At 36.3% G+C, this 21,176-nt stretch overlaps 1 protein-coding gene across 1 annotated transcript; it reads right to left on the reverse strand.

The window, feature by feature from the left end:
* Positions 1-813: 813 nt before the first annotated feature.
* Positions 814-5,044, reverse strand: LOC122046265 (ABC transporter G family member 22-like). The gene is made up of 9 exons (XM_042606876.1): positions 4,944-5,044; positions 4,453-4,872; positions 3,935-4,005; positions 3,609-3,844; positions 3,182-3,521; positions 2,074-2,385; positions 1,693-1,980; positions 1,211-1,603; positions 814-1,128 (listed from the first exon to the last, which is right to left on the reverse strand). Exons 2-9 carry the CDS (start codon positions 4,835-4,837, stop codon positions 910-912), a joined length of 2,244 nt encoding a protein of 747 aa, XP_042462810.1. The 5' UTR covers positions 4,838-4,872; positions 4,944-5,044; the 3' UTR covers positions 814-909.
* Between the last annotated feature and the right edge of the window lie 16,132 nt (positions 5,045-21,176).

Below are 21,176 nucleotides of genomic sequence, written 5' to 3' on the forward strand. Positions count from 1 at the left end.
CTTCATGTGCGTTATTGGGAATTTACCAAAATTATTTCCAAACAGTCGTAACTAAATATTAAAACTTGAATCCTAAATCATAATTTTTTTAAATAGCTACTCGTTAGTTATTACAATATAAAAAATCAATTATTTCATTTAATCAAAATTAATATATAAAATATTATTATATCAAAATATTTTTTATCAACTTAATAAAAAATTATTTAAACTCTATTAAAATAGCAAGTTAAAATCAATTTCAAATAAAAATATTTACTACACAGTTGTAGTTGAATTATAAATTCCAACATTATTATTCATCAACTACTGTAACGTGAAAAATTGACTACTTCATTTTAATTAAAATTAATATTCATAAAAAATTATCACATCAAAATAATTTTTATCAATTTAATCAAAATTATTTAAATTTAATTAAAATTATTTTAAATTGATCAAAATTACTTTTAAATCACGGTAACAACTACCTTGCTAGTTGTCATATAATTATAAATCAAATATTATTATATTAAAATACTTTTACTAATTTAATAAAAAAAAGAAATTCTAATAATTAAAATTTCTTTAAAATAATATTATATTAACTGTTATATTTTATAACAACTACTCTATAGTTGTTATATGTTATATTAAATTATTAATTAGTCATAGCTGCTACATGCCTATTTGCTAATTTATAAAAAAAACACGGTCATTTGGTAATTCGTTAAAAATGGGGCGCCATTTAATTAGATTTTTGCAACCATTCGCGTTCATTCATCAATAGAATAGTTTTGAAGATTAATCACTCGTCCTTTCGAGCTTTGATCCTTCAAACAATTCCTTACATCTTCAATTTCATCGTGTCAAAAAATATTCAAACAATCTCAATTCTCAACCTTCTTAATTCATCCCCTTTAATTTTGCTCAGGCACCATGAAGCTTCATCCTCCTGAGGAAGACGTACGCCAAGAGTCGGTAGCCGAAAATCATCGCCACCATAGCTCCAACTTCTGCAGCGCCATTGCAGAGCTGGCTCACATTCAGGGAAGGTGGTGCTTTGCCATACTGCACCTTGAGCAGCAGTCTGTATGTGTGGTAGTTGAAGGACAAGTAGCGAACCCAGGACATGAACACTGGAACCCTCTGCAAAATGACACTCGAATCAATCTCTGTGCATCACTACTGCATGGTTAACTTAAGCTGTACTTTAATTTCTCTTACGTACCTTCACAAAGAATCCGCCGGCGAGCATGAAAGTCATTACTGTAACTGAAGCTAAAGTCGTCGCCTTCCTGACGTCCATCAGCGAGGCACCGATAGCCAACCCTAATCCCTGGGCCGCAATGATGCTGAGAAAAACAGTTAGCATGGTGAGAGTGAAGGCTCCGATACTCTGTCTCAGCCCTGCCATGAAATACACAATCACCAAGAATATTATGGGCAGGAACAGATCCAGTGGCAAGTCGCTAGTCGTTCGGGCTATGAAATATGCACTCAATCTGTACATGTTAACTGATCTTTCCTTCTTCAACATTGCTCTTTCTTGAGGAAACGTGAATATCGCTGTGAAAACAGGGAAGAAGCCCCAAAACACAGCTATGAAGAACAATAGTCCTGCCTGCATATCGGATTTGCAGAACATACATTATTAGAACAAAAATAAGGAGCTAGCTAGCTCTCAATAATGAATGAACGACGAGCTTTTACCTGATCTTGCAGGCCTTTTGGTGTTGTGACATCAGTGTGCCACCATAGCAAACCGAGGATTATCGCGGTTGCGATAACTTGAGTGATCCTCATCCAGCTCAGGTAGTCGTGTCTTCGTTCTTTCAATCCTCTACATGACAGTATGGAGTACTGTTGCATCCAATTTGCTCCCCAGTCTCTCTTCTTAGCCGACATAGTCGCCTTCATATCTTCGTTCACCGGAAGAGGTGCCATGAGCTTTTTCTTTTCCTTGTCGGCAAATCGACTCTCATATGCCTCCACCAGATACTGAAAACAAAAACAAGTGATGTTGAATGATTTTGAGATGAGAGACTAAACTCTTTTGTCATTTGTCAATCAGGGAAATTAAAGTAAATTCACCTCGTGTACATCGGTCGTAGATGGTTTGTCGTTGTTCCTTACATTGCTACCGAGATTTTCTATCTGTACTTTATCCTCTAAATCTGAAGGCATGGTGACATCGTTTAAGTTACCATTTGCAAGATCAAGAAGGAATTCTGCGGGGTTCATTGATATGAGGGGAGAACAGCCAATTGATGAGAAGTATACCATGGCCTCGGATGCCTTCCCAAAGTATAGCAAACTGCCCTTTCCGAGAAGGATCAGTTTATCGAATCGGTGATACAGTCTGCTCGATGGCTGATGAATTGTAGTTATCACTGTTTTTCCTGCCTGAAATAGGATAGAACTTGTGTCAGAGGTTAATGCAAAAACCTTGAGGATCTTGCAAGGCTGCAAATGAATCAAACATTCATGAACAAGCTCGCTCTTCAACTTGGTAAAAGTTTATTTATGTTCGTTTAATACACACAAAGTCAATTAAATGAACAAGTTTGAAACACATATGTATTTCAGCTCATTAATGTTCGTGAATAAGGATTGCGAGCTGTTCATGAACAATGTTTACAAACAAAGTTTATGAATCATGTTCAATAATAAAACTCTTAACAATATGGTGAACAAACAAAGAAATTTTTAAAATGAACCAATAAGTTTGTATTGTCAAACTTAAAGTTTAAAATAGTAAAATTTTTAAACAATCAAACATGCTTGAATTCAAAATTTGATAACATGTAACTGAATGAAATTCAAGTCAAGTTTGAACTAAAAGTTTAATAACATATATCTAAACGAACAAGCTCAATTTGAACCAAACTTATGCTTGCAAAAAGAAATCAAGTCAAGCTTGAACAATCATTTCAACGGCTTGAATTTTTTTAAGCTTGACTTGGTTTAGCTCCATTCAGTTACCTTATTTGAACTTGTTTACTGCCCTAAGTATCTTACCGAGTCCAAATCTTACTACCTCACAAATGAAGGAGAATGAACTGCTGTTTTGCATGCTTATTTTGTTAGGTTTGTTATACTTGTTGATACACTTACCGATTTGCAAAGAATGTTCCTTAGATCAAATATCTTGTACAGCACCCTTGCAATTGTGATAGTATAATCTAAAATTTCTACTTACCTCAGCTATGTCATGTAGAACTTGCACTATCCTCAGAGCTGTTGTTGAATCCAAACCAGAGGTGGGTTCATCAAGAAGAAGCAGAGATGGGTTGATTATAATTTCGTTCCCGATCGATACCCTCTTCCTCTCGCCGCCCGAAACTCCTCGTACAAACGATCCTCCGATCATGGTATCTTGGCACCTGTCCAAACCAAGCTCATAGATGACATCCATTGCTCTTTCTTCCTTATTCTGCCTGCTCATCGTTTTCGGAAGACGAAGGAGAGCTGCATAAGTTAATGTTTCTCTTACAGTAAGATGCGCAAAGAGAACATCATCCTGTGTCACAAATCCTATCCTGGCAGGTCATTGCAGTGTAAGCAATTAAGCTACTAAAGATCAATCAGAGTGAATGTATCTACTTGTTTTTAGTGTTATTGGTTACCTGCTCTTTAGGGACTTGGTATACGGTTCATCGTTGTAAGTAATCGATCCTTGGATCAAATTAGTAGCTATCCTTCCACCAAGAAGGTTAAGGAGGGAGGTTTTTCCACTTCCAGAAGGCCCCATCAGGGCTAGAAGTTCTCCAGGGCTCGCTGAACCTGTAATTCCATTGATGATCTCTTTCTCAGTGGTTGTTGTTACACCTTTGAGGATTATCTTGTAGCTAAGCTCTGTAAACTGCAAGATATATAAATGGAGCTGCTGATCAAACCTGACTAATTAAACTAAAGGCAGAATCATGCATCTGTTTTGGGATTAATTACCTACCTTTATATATATTGGCAACGTTGGCTCTGATATGATCTTTCTCCGAGCTTTTCCTGCCTCTAGATCCTTTGCTGCAAGATGAGGATGTTTCAGAGGTTTTGTAATGGAGTTTGGGCAAAAATATCTTATCCCAAAAATATTCCTAATATACTAGCTATTGAGTAGCTATATGTGTAAAAACTACTAAATAGTTACTACAATATGATTAAGATAAGTTTACGCTTCATTTTAATCAAGAGTAAAATAGATGATTTTTCATGTTATAGTAATTATCTAGTAGCCGTTATACATAGTAACAATCCTAAAAGTTTGAATTCTCAATTCTAAACTTTTAACACTATTATATGAAAATTATTTCAATTTCATCAAAATCACTTTTGAAAACAGCAACTATTAAGTAGTTTTTACAACACTACAATAGTATTTATATGTTATACATTATAACAACTACTTAATAGCTTCTATAACAGTTATTTGGTAGTTTTTATAGAAAACAGCAAGCAAAGACAGTGAATTACCATTGTCATCGTCGCTAAAGGTCGGAAGATCGGCAAGGATGTCCTCCGGCGGGGCGGTAAACCCTGTGAAAGAAAAGGAGAAGCCCAAGCTGGCGCTGGAGGCTCTGCTTAGGGCCGCCCCGCTGGTCACGTCCTCCGAGTGATCCAGCTTCAGCTGTGCGCTCCGGGACCTTCTACCGTGGTGGCTTGCAGCTTTCTTCCCCGGCGAAGTTCCCATTATTTTCCTCCCGAAGCTCGACTTCCCGGAAAAACTCTGCCCTCCGTTGCCGCCGTCCGCGTTCAGTACGGTTTCAGCTGAGGCCGTTCGACTTATAGACTGGCTCGTCGAGACCTTCTCCAGCTGCTCTGACTTTGTCCTTGGGATCGTCGACGCAGAGGAGTCCATTTTCAGAGTAGTACCGTTGCGCGCCTTGCAATTACCTGCATTACAGAAATAATTCAGCCATTTTCAGAGCTTGGAGAAACACTACTCTGAGTTAGTTTATCTGTACCTTGTTATGGCAATGAGAGATAGAGAGAAGGGGAATGTTGCAGAGTAGGTATCTTCTTCTTCTTATTCTTCCCAATGGAGAAGAAATGGAAGAGCAGCTCGATCTTATCCCATTGGATTTCTGGTGCATTTATAAGGATTGAACACACCTCTCGTCGTCGACACTGTCGTATGATCGAGGGAATTTAAGTTTACAGAAATGTCCCTCATCATTTATTGTGTGTTTTTTATTTATTTATAATTTTTTACGTACGTCGATAATTCTTAGTTAGCCATCTGCCAATCTGCGTCTTGTCCTCATCCAAGGAAGCTTCACCTTAAGATGGAAACAGGTTGTTGAATTGAATTATATATATATATATATATATATATATATATATATATATATGCCAAACAACGTTTTGTGCGCGATCGTTAACGAAATCCAACGTGGGTTATCTGACACGGTCAAAATTTTTTTTTTTAATCTCTCTCATCTGTATGAAACAACTTTTCTCTCTTTCTTTTTAAATTAAAATAAAATTTTATCTTTTCTCTCCTAAGATTACATAAAAAAAAATTATTAATTAGGGTAGTGATGATACAACGTTGTAGCAGCTACTATGCAGTAGTTGCTACAACTTGCAGTAATTAGTATGTAATAACTGCTACAAATATAATGGTACAGTAGTTGCTATAATGATACAGAAGCTGTTACAAAGGTACAGAAGCTGTTACAACGGTGCAGTAGCTGCTGCAATGGTGCAGTAGTTACTATAACAGTGCAGTAGCTACACAATAACACTGCTATTCGTTATAGCAATTATTATACAAAAGTTGCTATAACGTTATAGTAGCTACATCATCTTTAAAAATTAGCAGCACAGTAATTATTACATGCAGCATGTAGATGAGAGAGAAAAATTACTACATATAGATGAGAGAGATTAAAAAAAAAAAAATTTAATTATGTCGAATAGTCTACATCGAATTTTATTCACGATCACGCATCAAGCATCACTTAACATATCAATAATTATATATATATATATATATATTAACTGAGTGGCTGTGATGTTCACAGCACTGTTGTTGGATGCAGATGTGTTAGGCCCTCGAATGGCTGACTAGCTCTAGCGTCAGCGTCTACCTCATCCGTTTACAAGGCTCAGGAAATGCAGGTGTAGGTGTGTTTGCCCTTTTTTGAACAAACAAACAATTGCTTTTATATAATGAATTACTATATATATATATATATATATAATAATAATTCATTATATCAATTACTTTTATATAATATATAATTCATTAGTGGCGGAGATTCAAGACAAGTTTACTCTGACTTTCATTTGATGCTCACTTGCACCTGATATGAGAATTAAAGTTTGTGAAGAAAGTGTTTGGTTTCTACTTGTATTTTCTGAGAAATTGGAAAAGGTGTTTAGTTTGTATTTTTTATTTTCGATTTTTTAAAAATGGAAGTGTATTTTTTAAGAAAATAAAAACTATGAAAAATCATTTTCTAAAAAACTGGACAAGACGATTTTCTAAAAATGAAAATAAAAATACAAACAAAGCCAAATGAAAATAAAAATACAAACAAAACCAAAAGAGCGTTCTAGTTCACATTAAATATTGATTCAGTCCTAAATAATGGATGAAAAAATTATAATAAAGAGGTTCATCGATTTTTTTTTTGTTGGTCGAGCGTCTGGATTTAATCTAGGCGTCTCAATTTTTTTAATAAAAAATTTCTTAAATTTCAAATTCGAAACATCCTAAATACATATATTATATCCCATGAGTACCTAATTTTTTTTTAATTTATTTTTTTAGCTTAAACGCTATAACCTAATCTTGAACCCTAAATGTAAAATTTAATTGACTTAACTCCAAAATTAAAAAAACATAAATAAAAAACTAAACAAAAAAAAACTGTACCGTCTATCTATAGGTACTTGGATGAATTCCTGACGACCCAAGTGAGGTCCGAACGAGTTTACAGCACAAGATCTACAGCGTATTATATATATATATATATGACTCATCGTGAAATTTGATTTGAAAATTTAAAACTTATTAAGCAACAATCAGCTATATGATATTTTTTAAAAAAATATACAGATTAGAATTCTACATTGGACCCTGAACTAATCCTCAAGATAGGCTAAGACCTACCTTTGTCTTGGTTGATTGTTGCAATGGCTGGACTATCATGGCTCGTCGCCTGCAAGCTCACGAATGGTAACTGATGCAAGGGAAGAAAATTCTAAGTGCGACGTTTGAATTAGAGGTTTATAGAGAAAGATATAGAAAGATAATTTGTAAACAAAGAGTAGCCGTCTCTAGATTTAAACGAAAATAAACTTTATTTAAATTAAAATCAAACTCAACATATTTTTACAAGAGCTTAGCACATCTTTAAATAGGCTAAGAAATAAAAAAATCATAATAAAACAAAGAAAAAGTAAAAAATTAAAAAAAAAAAAATCTAAATTAACTTTAAAAAAAATTAATCTTAAAATTTTAAAACAAATATAAGAAAAAAAATTAAAAGACTAAATTTAGAGTTTTAATTTCATCTCATCTAGACTTCGTTCAAATATAATACAATTATTTCAAAAGATCATTAATTAATTATCTTTCTTATCAGTAGTCCTGATCCATCTTTTTTTCAAAATTTCAAAGAAAGATTGATAATCTCATTTTCTTTTTGTCATAGCTAGAAGAGGATGGAAGGCAAAAATTGATGATACTGCTAGATACTTGCATCAGTAACTCCACGGAGCCATTGTAAGCTCATATAGGCCGCGTCCTCTCTGCGAGGGGACGACAACATCATGGAGGCTAGGTGGGGTCCGTGTGAGCTAGATTTTATAGCTGGGTCTAGTAAGTAAACATAGGGCTTAGGGAGGAGTTAGGGGAAGAATTAATTCAATTGGTCGATCGCATAAATAGTGCTGTGTTACACGGAAGGACGACAATAGTAATAGTATAAAAACAATAACAATTAAATAAAATGAAGCAATAATTGCTTTGGAAGATCTCGTGGAAGGGGCAGAGAATAATTTATGGGAGAGACACGGCAGCGGAAAGTGGCCGACAGAAACAGCCGATCCATCCCTTTTCGGTAATTAACCGGGAACCCTGCCGTTGCCGCTTTGCGCCGCCCTCCAATTGAAGGCCTCTTGCTTGCACTGCCGTCGCCGGCATGAGAAGCGCATGGGCACGCGTGGCGGCCGCCGCGCCACGTGCAGACCCAACGCGGTTTCCGACATTAATTGCCCACTCCCTCCACCTCAGCCCTCACGTCACCACCGACGTCGGTGTAGAAAAAGATTCGGATCCGCTCCGACTCAGCGGATCGTTTTCTCTCTTCCTGAGCATCCACGTGGAGGGCCTTGTTCCACTGAAAATTAGTCGGATGCTTTCTTTTTAATAGGTAAATTACGAGGATGCTTCCTTCGAGAGCCAAAATACCGAGAATGCCCCCCTCCATTGAAATTTAATGTTGATCGCGAAGTGATCGATCTTTATGTTCTAGCCAACTAACGTTGTTGTTATCTTCTTGAGGCATTTCTCACGGTGATATTCTATCGAGTGATGTGATAGTTAGCCCTGGGTTATGCTAAGAGGGATTGTCTGAGAGTTTTATAAATCTCAATATAACCATTGTTTCTTAAATAATATATTTTAGTTAATATGATCCACTAATATTATTTAATTGTGAATATTAATGAGGTAAATATGTATGTGTTTAAATTTATTCATTTAATTTAATAAGTTATTCAAATTTATTTAATTAATTTTATGTATATTAAATGAATATATATAAATTTTTATTAATTAAGTCAAATATTAACACTAGCTATATTTGTAAATGTCAAGGAGTGAAACTATCAAGCGTGATCTGGCATCAACTGGACACAAACCCGACAAACAAATATTCGCAATAAATCAAGATCTTGAAACAAGTGGACTTCATCGTCTGAAAGAACCGAGTTGCAGTTCTACTTTTTGGTTCGAGAGAGACTCCATGAAAAATAATACAAACTTTGAGAGGCTCGCCATGAATGGACAGACACCATAAATTAACTTGTCTACGTACTGCGCTTCCTTCTAAAATTGGCTATGGTACAGTCTGTACTGATAATCAAACTTAATTTAATATATGATAAATGGTCGATTCTATAAAAGTAACCCATCAGCTGAATAAATAAGAGGGCAAGAACAATTTGCCAAGGTGTGTGAGTAGCTTGTGGACTTGATCATCTAAAGGAAATTGAGTGCACGCCTACTTTATTAGTCCGGAAAGTAATTTCATGAAAAAGAAGTCGAACATATAACTACTATCTAAGAAGTGGCCTGCATTAATCCAAAGTTAATCACTGTCATTAATTTTATTTTTCTGTTTGTTCATAACTGATGGGAATAACAGGAAGTCTATGTGGCCCTGAGGTTTAGCTGGTGGCTTCAGAGTTCCGCAGAGATGCTTGTGCGAATCTGCGTGATCTGGTCTGAAAGTAGAGAAGATGGCTTGGTGAGAATATGATGACTCTAATGTTGACCAAACGAAGACTCTTCGCTGTCCTACGTGTCACACAGAGTGTTAGTGTAGAGCCAGGGAAGAGGTCCGACGCTCAAGTCAGTGATCGCTGTAAGGAAAAATAAATGGAACAATATTAATAGCAGTGGATGTGTAAAACTATTTAGCGTTGTTTGTGCATATTTGTGCTGATAAATAGATACTTCTTTTTATAGTATTATTGTTTATGCACAAATCTCAAAACGTTTCTAAAAAAGGATAGACTATAAAGATGCTCTGACATCTTTTCTAAAATAGACCCGTAATTTTTTGTCTGGCAGAGAGGAAACTTCGAATGTACAGCTAGCATACAAAATATTAACTGTCCTCCGTGGCATAAAATGACAAAAAAGTATCATAAGGTCGTTGGGTTGGGGGATCCGCTATGTGTTTAGCTAATAATTTGACCGAGCCTCCCGACTGTCCCAACCGACTATCACTCAGCTATACCACCCGGTCGACTCAAAGAGTTGTAATCGGACACTCAATCTTCGCTCAACCTCTTCATTGAGTCAGAGAGCTCGGGTAGACGGATTGCCCAGCTAGTTCGATCGGACGTATAGTACTATAGTCTGATCGACTGGATTGTTGGTTGCTATTCGGAAAACCTAGAGGTTCCACTGTAAAAAAATTTTGTACAAAGGTCTGAACCTTTTCCTAGCTACCATGTGTTCTTTTAAATTAAATTTTGGATCGCCTGCGGAACTTAACACGTTTGATCCAAAACTTAATCTATTCGTTCTTTTAGGTTTTGACTTGGGTCTCCTGCGGAACTTAACACGTTCGACCCAAATCACCTTAAGTTATTAATTCCATTAAATATTAATTTCCATAATTGGTTCCCAGTACTGACGTGGCGAGGCACACGACCTTCTTGGATATGGGAGCAACCACCACCGACTAGACAAAACCTTTTATGGAAAGCTAATATTTAATTCCCTAAAATAACTTTAGGTTAACCAAAAGGAACAATCAAATCACAAGGAAAAATAAAACAAAAGAACACAACATCGAAAAACATATTCGAAATACTAGAATCGTAAGCCTCTTGTATTTGGTATTATTTCCTAAAATAACTAGTATGATGCGGAAAGAAAAATTACTAGTTATACCTTTTAGAAAGACCTCTTGATCTTCTACCGTATTCCTTTTCTAACCTCGGACGTTGTGTGGGCAACGATCTTCCGAGATGAGAAAACACCAACCACCTTCTTCTCCTCCTAGCTAGGTTCGGCCACAATAAAGAAGCTTTACCAAGGATGAAGAACAAAACACCAACCAAGCTCCAAGAGATGCAAGTTTTCTCTCCTTCTTCTTCTTCTTCTCCAAGTAGTATCCGGCCACCACAAGAGCTCCAAGGGAGATGAAGGATTCGGCCACCACAAGAGGAAGAGAGGGAGAGGATGATGGCCGACCACAACACCAAGGAAAAGAGGGAGAGAAATAATAGAGGTTGTATCCCATGAAGGCACCCCACCCCTTCTTTTATATTCCTTAGCCTTGGTAAATTAGGAAATTTAATTACAATAAAATTTCATTAATTTCCTTGACATGATTTAATTGAGAAAAATAAAATAAAATTTTCCAATTAAACTATAATGGCCGGCCACATCATGGAGGAATAAATTAGACAAGTTTTAATCAACAAATTAAAACTTCCTAATTTGTTTCCGGAAATTTTAAAAATAAAATTTCTCTTTAAAAATCTCTTCATGGTTGATAAAAAGAAATTTCTATAATTTTAATTTTTCAACATGTGAATAATTTTTAAAGAGAAAATAAAATATCTCACCAATCTACAAATAAGGAAAGAGATTTAATCTCTTTCTTTAATCTTTTGTAGATCCTTTACAAGAGAGATATTTTAATTTTAATTCTCTTTAATAAATTATATCTTCCACATAATAAAAATTAAAATTAAAATTCTTTTAAATTTAATATGGCCGGCCCCCTCTAGCTTGGGTTCAAGCTAGGGCCGGCCACCTTAAACCATGCTTAGGCCGGCCCTAGCTTGATTCCAAGCTAGCTTGGCCGGCCCCCTTTAGGTAAGTATAGAAGGTGGGTATAGGTGGGTATAGTACTCTATAAATAAGAGGCTACGATAGGGACCGAGAGGAGGAATTGGTTTTGGTCTCTCGATAAAATTAAGCATCCCGTGTTCGCCCCGAACACACAACTTAATTTTATCAATAATAATTCATTCCACCAGAGAACTATTATTGAACTACCGCACCAATCCCAAATTACATTTTTGGGCTCCTTCTTATTATGAGTGTGTTAGTCTCCCTGTGTTTAAGATATCGAATGTCCATTAATTAAGTGAGTTACTGACAACTCATTTAATTAATATCTTAGTCCAAGAGTAGTACCACTCAACCTTATCGTCATGTCGGATTAAGTCCACCTGCAGGGTTTAACATGACAATCCTTATGAGCTCCTCTTGGGGACATTATCAACCTAGTATCTCTAGGACACAGTTTCCTTCTATAATCAACAACACACACTATAAGTGATATCATTTCCCAACTTATCGGGTTTATTGATTCATCGAACTAAATCTCACCCATTGATAAATTAAAGAAATAAATATCAAATATATGTGTTTGTTATTATATTAGGATTAAGAGCACACACTTCCATAATAACTGAGATATATGTTCCTTTATAAAGTCAGTATAAAAGAAACAGCCTCAAATGGTACTACTCAATACACTCTAAGTGTACTAGTGTAATTATATAGTCAAGATAAACTAATTCCTAATTACACTACGACCTTCCAATGGTTTGTTCCTTTCCATTTTGGTCGTGAGCTACTGTTTATAATTTATAAGGAACTGATAACATCATCTTCTGCATGTGACACCACATACTATGTTATCTACAATATAAATTATTTGAACAATTACAAATAAATTGACTAAATGTGATTCTTTATTCAACATAAATGTTTACAAAAGCTTAGGCTTCAGTATACACTCCAACAATCTCCCACTTATACTAATGACTAAGCTGCCATATCTTCTACCATACATCTGATTCTCATTCCCTCCACATGCCGATCGAAAGCTTTCGCCGAAAGGGCCTTAGTGAAAGGATCTGCCAGGTTATCATCTGATGCAATTTAGGCAGTAACAACTTTTCCTCGTTTATACAATTTCTCGTATTGGGTGGTACTTGCGCTCTATTGTGTTTACTTGCCTTATAGACTTATGGTTTCTTAGAATTTGCTACTGCACCACTATTATTACAATGAATTATAATAATCTTTGGACAAACCAGAAATCATATCTAAGTCCATCTTGAGGTTATTGAGTCATTTAGCTTTTATGGCTACCTCGTTGTTGGTTGCTACTCGGAAAACCTAGAGGTTCCACTGTACAAAAATTTTGTACAAAGATCTGAACCTTTTCCTAGCTACCATATGTTCTTTTAAATTAAATTTTGGATCGCCTGCGGAACTTAACACGTTTGATCCAAAACTTAATCTATTTGTTCTTTTAGGTTTTGACTTGGATCTCCTGCGGAACTTAACACGTTCGACCCAAGTCACCTTAAGTTATTAATTCCATTAAATATTAATTTCCATAATTGGTTCCCAGTACTGACATGACGAGGCACATGACCTTCTTGGATATGGGAGCAACCACCACCGACTAGACAAAACCTTTTATGGAAAGCTAATATTTAATTTCCTAAAATAACTTTAGGTTAACCGAAAAGAACAATCAAATCACAAGGAAAAGAAAAAACAAAAGAACACTATATCGAAAACAAATTCGAAACTCTAGAATCGTATGCCTCTTGTATTTAGTATTATTTCCAAAAATAACTAGTATGATGCGGAAAGAAAAAAAATACTAGTTATACCTTTTAGAAAGACCTCTTGATCTTCTACCGTATTCCTCTTCTAACCTCGGACGTTGTGTGGGCAACGATCTTCCGAGATGAGAACCACCAAGCACCTTCTTCTTCCTTGCAAGTTTCGGCCATCAAAACTTCTTCTAGGATGAAGAGGTTCGGTCACAACCACCATGCTCCAAGGGATGCTAGAAACAAAGCTTTCTTTCTCTCCTTCTTCTTCTTCTTCTCTAAACTTGATCCGGCCACCATATGAGTCTCCACAAGAAGGATGAGGTTCGGCCATCAAAGAGAAGAAAGGAGGAGAGGATGGCCGGCCACACCAAGGAAGAAAAAGAGAGAGGAAAAATAATAGAGTTCTTAGCCATGAAGGCACCTCTACCCTCTCTTTTATAATCCTTGGTCTTGGCAAATAAGGAAATAAAAATTTCCTTAATTCTTTTGCCATTGATAAGAAAAATTTATTTAATTAAAAATAATTTTTTTCTCATCAACAATGTGGCCGGCCACTTTAAACCAAGCAAAGGAAATTTAATTCAATCAAGAATTAAAACTTTCCTAATTTGTTTCCGGAAATTTTATAAAAAATTTCTCTAATAATTTTTCCCTTCATGATGGTCAATAAAAAGGAAATTTTATAAATTAAAATATTTCTTTTAAACATGTGGATAAAAAGAAAGTTATCTTTAAAAATTAAAATCTCTTCCAATCTACAAATAAGGAAAGATATCTAATCTTTTCTTAATCTTTGTAGAAGCTTTATAAAAGAGATATTTAATTTTTAAACTCTCTTTTAAATCATGAACACGATTAAAAGGAAAGTTTTTACCAAAATTAAAATCAACCTTTTAATCTACAAATAAGGAAAGAGATTTAACTCTTCTCTTAATCTTTTGTAGAATCTTATAAAAGGAAAGATTTAAATTTTTAAACTCTTTTTTAAATCATGTTATCCACATAAGAAAAATTTTTAAAATAAAATTCCTTTTTATTTTAATAGGGCCGGCCACCTAAGCTTGAGTTCAAGCTAGGGCTGGCCACATGAATTCACCCATGAACCAAGACATGGCCGGCCCTAGCTTGGTCTCCAATCTAGCTTGGCCGGCCCCCTATAGGATGGGTAAGAAGGTGGGTATGCGGTGGGTATAAATCTCTATATACTAGAGGCTACGATAGGGACCGAGAGGAGAAATTGGTTTTGGTCTCCCGATAAAATTAAGCATCCCGTGCTCGCCCCGAACACACAACTTAATTTTATCAATAATAATTCATTCCACTAGAGAACTATTATTGAACTACCGCACCAATCCCAAATTACATTTTGGGCTCCTTCTTATCATGAGTGTGTTAGTCTCCCTGTGTTTAAGATAACAAATGTTCACTAATTAAGTAAGTTACTAACAACTCACTTAATTAATATCTAGCTCCAAGAGTAGTACCACTCAACTTCATCATCATGTCGGACTAAGTCCACCTGTAGGGTTTAACATGACAATCCTTATGAGCTCCTCTTGGGGACATTCTCAACCTAGATTACTAGGACACAGTTTCCTTCTATAATCAACAACACACACTATAAGTGATATCATTTCCCAACTTATCGGGCTTATTGATTCATCGAATTAAATCTCACCCATTGATAAATTAAAGAAATAAATATCTAATATATGTGCTTGTTATTATATTAGGATTAAGAGCACACACTTCCATAATAACTGAGGTCTTTGTTCCTTCATAAAGTCAGTATAAAAGGAACGACCTCAAATGGTCCTACTCAATACACTCTAAGTGTATTAGTGTAATTATATAGTTAAGATAAACTAATACCTAATTACACTACGACCTTCCAATGGTTTGTTCCTTTTCATCTTGGTCGTGAGCTACTGTTTATAATTTATAAGGAACCAATAACATGATCTTCTGTGTGTGACACCACACACCATGTTATCTACAATATAAATTAATTGAGTAACTACATTTATCATAAATGTAGACATTTGACCAATGTGATTCTTATTTCTAGATAAATATTTATACCAAAAGCTAGACTTTTAGTATACACTCTAACAATCTCCCACTTATACTAAAAGATTAAGCTGTCATATCTGCTGCCATACATCTGATTCCCATGCCTTTCAAAAAGCTCTTGCCTTAAGGACCTTAGGTTATCATCTGATGCAATCTAGACGGTAACAACTTCTCCTCGTTATACAATTTCTCGTATTGGGTAGTACTTGCGCTCTATTGTGTTTGCTTGCCTTATAGACTCATGGTTTCTTCGAGTTTGTTACTGCACCATTATTATTACAATAAATTGTAATAATCTTTGGACAAACTAGAAATCATATCTAAGTCTATCTTGAGGTAATTAAGTCATTCAACTTTTATGGCTACCTCAGAGGCTTGCCATATACTCAGCTTCTATGGTGGAGTCCAGAAAAACACCTATGCTTATCACTCTTCCATAGTTATTGTTGGATCGAGACGCGCTAAAGGGGGGGGGTGAATAGCGCTCGCGGCTATTTTGATCGTATCGGAATCCTATCGGAGTTAAATACGCAGCGGAATAAAAGAAATAATCACACAGAGACAGGTCGATTTTACTTCGTTCGGAGCCTTGATCGACTCCTACTCGAAGGCCCGCGATCCTTGATCGCTTCCGGTGGGCAACAACTATAAACTCGATAATAATTACAATTTGAAGTACAATAAATGACAACAATTATTTATACCGACGATAATATCGTAATCTGAAAATTCGGAGCTCCGGGTCGTCGGTGTCTCGTAGCAGCACTTCGGAATCGTCTCGTGAGCAGCTTGTAGTAGAAAGATCGCTTGTAAGTTGTTGATTCAAGAAGCTGCTCGAAGTCCCCTTATAAAGGGCATCCAAGGCGCCTTGAAAGCCATCCAAGGCGCCTCCACCGCTCCGATTCCATCGTGCAGATAAGCGACCATTGCGCTTATCACGATTAAGCGCCTCCATCACCACTCGGCGCCTCAAGCGCCCATCACCACTCAAGGCGCCTTGAACACTGTTCAGCCGAGCTTTTCCACCCGAGGCGCCTCAAGCTCCATGGAGGCGCCTCGGTTCATCCAAGTTGTAACTTGCTCCTTTGTTCCTGCAAAATGTGTTAGTCCCAAAACACATACCTGCAAAACAAAGTTAGCATACACATAAAATAAAGTATAGACAGTCTCCGGATTTCCATTCCAAAACCCTAGGTCGACCCTCTCTTCCCTCTACGTCCTCACCTACTCCCTCGGGAGAGATTACGATGCCGGTCCGGTCCTCCAGACCGACTGGACTTTCCGCCTAGGGTTACCACACCCTAGGACTTAGGGTTACCGCCCCCTAGGGTTTTCTCCACCTAGGGTTACCGCCCCCTAGGACCTAAGGTTGCCGCCCCTTAGGGTTTTCCTCCACCTAGGGTTACCGCCCCCTAGGACCTAAGGTTGCCGCCCCTTAGGATTTTCCTCCACCTAGGGTTACCGCCCCCTAGGACCTAAGGTTGCCGCCCCTTAGGATTTTCTTCCACCTAGGGTTACCGCCCCCTAGGACCTAAGGTTACTCCCCCTTAGGATTTTCCTTCACCTAGGGTTACCACCCCCTAGGACCTAAGGTTACCCCCCTTAGGATTTTCCCCTGCCTAACCGCAGTTAGGACTTTCCTGAAACCTTATTTAACTATGTTAGATAACAAGGAATCTTAACTTTGAATCCCTTTGCCATTATCAAAACTGAGGTTCGATCGTCGGATGCTTACTGCACCAACAGTTATGACTTTTCCTCCTAAAGTAAACACAAAACCCCGAGGTCGACTTATTATTGTCCTTATCCGATTGGAAATCAAAATCCGTGTAACCCACAGGGACCACATTAACTGCCTTGTAAGCTAGCATATAATCTCTAGCGCCTCTAAGGTACTTTAATATATGCTTTATTGCAGCCCAATGTCCTTGTCTAGGGTTACTTTGATATCTGCTAACTATGCCCTTGGCAAAACAGATTTCTGATCTCGTGCATAGCATACATTAGGTTGTCTAACTGCCGAAGCATAAAGAACTGTCTACATGTCCTCAATCTCCTTTGATGTCATCAGAGACATCTCTTTAGATAAAGACACTCCATGCTTAAAAGGTAAGAAACCTTTCGAGGAGTTTTGCATGCTTAAAACGAGCAAGGATTTTCCAATGTATCAAGCTTGGGATAAGTAAAATATATTTTTTCTTTCGATCCCTTATTACTTTGATCTCAAAAATATATACATTCTCCCAAGTCCTTTATATCGAATTATTTGGACAACCATACCCTTACTTCTGACAACATTTTGATATTGTTTCCAACTACCAAAAATATTATCTACGTATAGTACAAGAAATACCACCACGTTTCCATCACACCTTTTGTATACACAAGTCTTATCCGTTTACTCAATAAATCCATAGGTCTGGATTACTTTGATAAACCGGATGTTCCAAGACCTTGAAGCTTTGCCTCAGTCCATAGACTGATTGAGCTTGCACACAAGATGCTCTTAGCGCTTTGCAATGAACCCTTCTGGTTGCTTTATATGGATGCTTTCATCAAGACTTCCATTAAGGAATGCTGTCTTGACATCCACTTGCCAAATAGATAAAAGAATCCGGATAGACTTAAGCATGGCTACCAGTGAAAAAGTTTCCTTTTTCATCAAGCGTTGCTTTGAAAGTTACTACCTTCCTTTCTATCCCTCTTTTCCTATTATAGACCTTTTTACACCCAAAGGCTTTTACACCATTTGGTGGTTCTACAAGCTTCCAGATTGTATTAGAATATATATATTCTAATTCTGTTATTCATTACTCTTTGCCAAGATGTTGCATCTTTATCTTGGAGTGTTTCGTCATATGTCCGGAGAACAGGTTCATGTCCTCCAGGGATCGAGTCCAAAAACTCTCCCAAAACATGAATCTTTTTAGGTTGCCTAACAACCCTCCCACTACGACAAGACACTTTCTGCAATTGTGTATCATTTGTGATACGTGTTGCAGTTTCCTTGTGGTATCTCATCTTGTACAGTTGGTACTAGATTAGACATGCCTTTTATTATTTCCTTAAGAACAAATTTTCTTATGGGCACATGGTTTATTACATAGTCCTTTTCTAAAAATCGGTCATTGATGCTAACAATGACCTTCTGATTTTTAAGACTATAAACCTACTTTCATTTTACTAGGATAACCCACAAACAAGTGAATTCCTGTCCAACTTATCATTGTCTCTCTATATGTGCTGGACTACCCGAATCCGAATATGCTTCGAAATAGGCTTACGCCTATTCAACAATTCTATATGAGTAGAGAGTTCTGACTTTAGAAGGTACTATATTCACTCCCGTTTCCAGAGTATATCCTTAAAATGATTTTGATAATATTCTTAATAACTCATCAATCTACTTATTTCCATAAGAGTCCTATACCTTCCTTTTCCTACACCATTCTGTTGGAGTGTACCAGGTGCAGTTAGTTTAGATTGAATCCTTACTTCTGATAAATGACTCCTAAATTCTCCCAAGAGGTACTTGCCACTACGATCTTACCGTAGTGTCTTGATACTTTTACTTTGTCGTTTCTCCACATTAGCCTCGTACTCTTTGAACTAATCAAAGCACTTAGACTTGCGACACTTCAAGTAAATATATCCGTATCTCAAATAGTTGTCTATCAAATAGATGAAATATTTGAAACAACCTCTTGCCTGAAAACTCATAGGATCACACAAATCAGAATGAACCAATTCCAATATATCTTTAACTCCATACCCCTTAGACTTAAAAGCTTCTTGGTTATTTTTCCTTCCAAGTAAGACTCGTAGGTTGGAAAGATTTCCACTACTAATGAACCCAAAAGTTCATCAGCTACCAATGAATCCTACTCAAGTTAATATAACCTAGCCTTAGAAGCCAAAGATATAATTGGTTCATTTTCAAAGGTTACTTTCTCTTAAAGTTAGAAGACGTGTTACTAATTTCCATTTGTTGCATCGTGAGAGTTATTGGATTTATAAATTGCCAATCAACGTACCAGAACAGATAACTTCCCTCTTTTTCTTAATAACAACTTTGTTATTAAAAGAGGCAGAATATCAAGTTCTTTGAATAGTTTAGAAACTGAAAACTAGTTCTTTCTAAACTTGGTGCGTAAAGACAATTACTCAAAAATCCATGTTTTATTCTTATCAAAAGATAAACATCTCCCACTGCAACAACTACCATTTTTACAGTAGTGCCCATGTAGACAGTGTTTTAATTTTCATTTAGTTGCTTTTCTGGAACCCTGCAATGAATTGCGGACATGATTAATGGCATCTGTATCTACACTCCAGGTTCTGGTAGATAACACCACTAAACATGTTTCAACTAATGAATTAAATACACCTATATTGTTCTTAGTTCTAAGAAGACAGTTTACCTTAATGTCCAAGTCCTATTTCCAATCATTACAATTGGGATTACTAAGTCTTTCTTATAGTATGACTACTAGGGGATTGACAAACATTTTAAATCCTAAGAATCACAAAAATACTTGGTCAAGATCAACTCCTTAAAAATCCCCATGAATTTTGTATGCCACGATAGTGTGGACGTATACAAAATCGAAGAGAAGATTTTATTCATTAATTTTATTATCTCGTCAACTTTACTTTATGACGAATAAAATTAATAGTTGATCTGTCTTTGATCAAATATTTGGTCAAAAACTTTTGAATTTAAAAAATATTGATTCCTCAAACAATATTATTTAAATTCACCAACACCTCAAACACCGTGAATTTTGCATGCCACGTTAGTGTGGACGTATACAAATTCAACATTTGTAAAAGGAGGGGTTTAACCCATTAATTTTATTATCTTGTCAACCTAACTTTTTGACAAATAAAATTAATAGTTGGTATCATTTGGTCACACAAATAATAGCAGTGACTCCGATGGGGAGGATACTATTAGATGTGTCTAAGTGTATACCATTACTTGACACTAAGTCCATTAATAAGATTATGCCCCTTCCGTTGGGGAAGATCACACGCTCTTAATTAACTTCCTATAGTCATTCAAAAATGGAAGTCTGTTCTAGTGATCCACAAACAAGCTCATCCGTTATGGAGGAAGGCACTCAGAGCCAACGCGCAAGCTTGTTTGCATTGCTTACAAACCAATAATGGAGACCATGGGATTTACTTAAAAATCCCTCTCCCACTTAGTTATTTATAAATGAGGAATTTTAACTATGCTAGCCTACTAAATATGTAAACTAACATGTACACACAACACAATATAAAAACAATAAATAGAAAATCTAATTTTCAACTATTATGGCTTTTATCTCTTGTTGTCCTCCGTGTGTTGTCATCCCAAGCTGCTGCCATATTTGGCCACTGCTACCGGGTCTAGCTGTCGCATCCATCTTGCTCCTAGTTCCGCTGCGCCTCTGGTCCTTAGAAGGTTCCACGCTTTGCAAGATTTGATCCGCGACATAAATAGAATTTTACATTTTGATCCTATATTCCTCAAAGGAATGTACATGTAAACTAGATCGAACATAAAATAAAATTTACATCCATCGATCCTATATTCCATAAAAGGAATGTACATGTAACTAGATCAAAAATAAAATCCTAATAAAACTAAATACAGCTCCTGCTGTATTTTATAATACAATCATGCACACACAATAAAATGCCCTTGACATGTCCAAGGGTCCAATCACACACATAATAACTATAAGCCATAATAGTTGGATCCTGCATCCACAAAGTTAGCACATCCTACTATT

This window comes from Zingiber officinale, chromosome 2B (genome assembly GCF_018446385.1).
Source record: "Zingiber officinale cultivar Zhangliang chromosome 2B, Zo_v1.1, whole genome shotgun sequence".
NCBI lineage: Eukaryota > Viridiplantae > Streptophyta > Magnoliopsida > Zingiberales > Zingiberaceae > Zingiber > Zingiber officinale.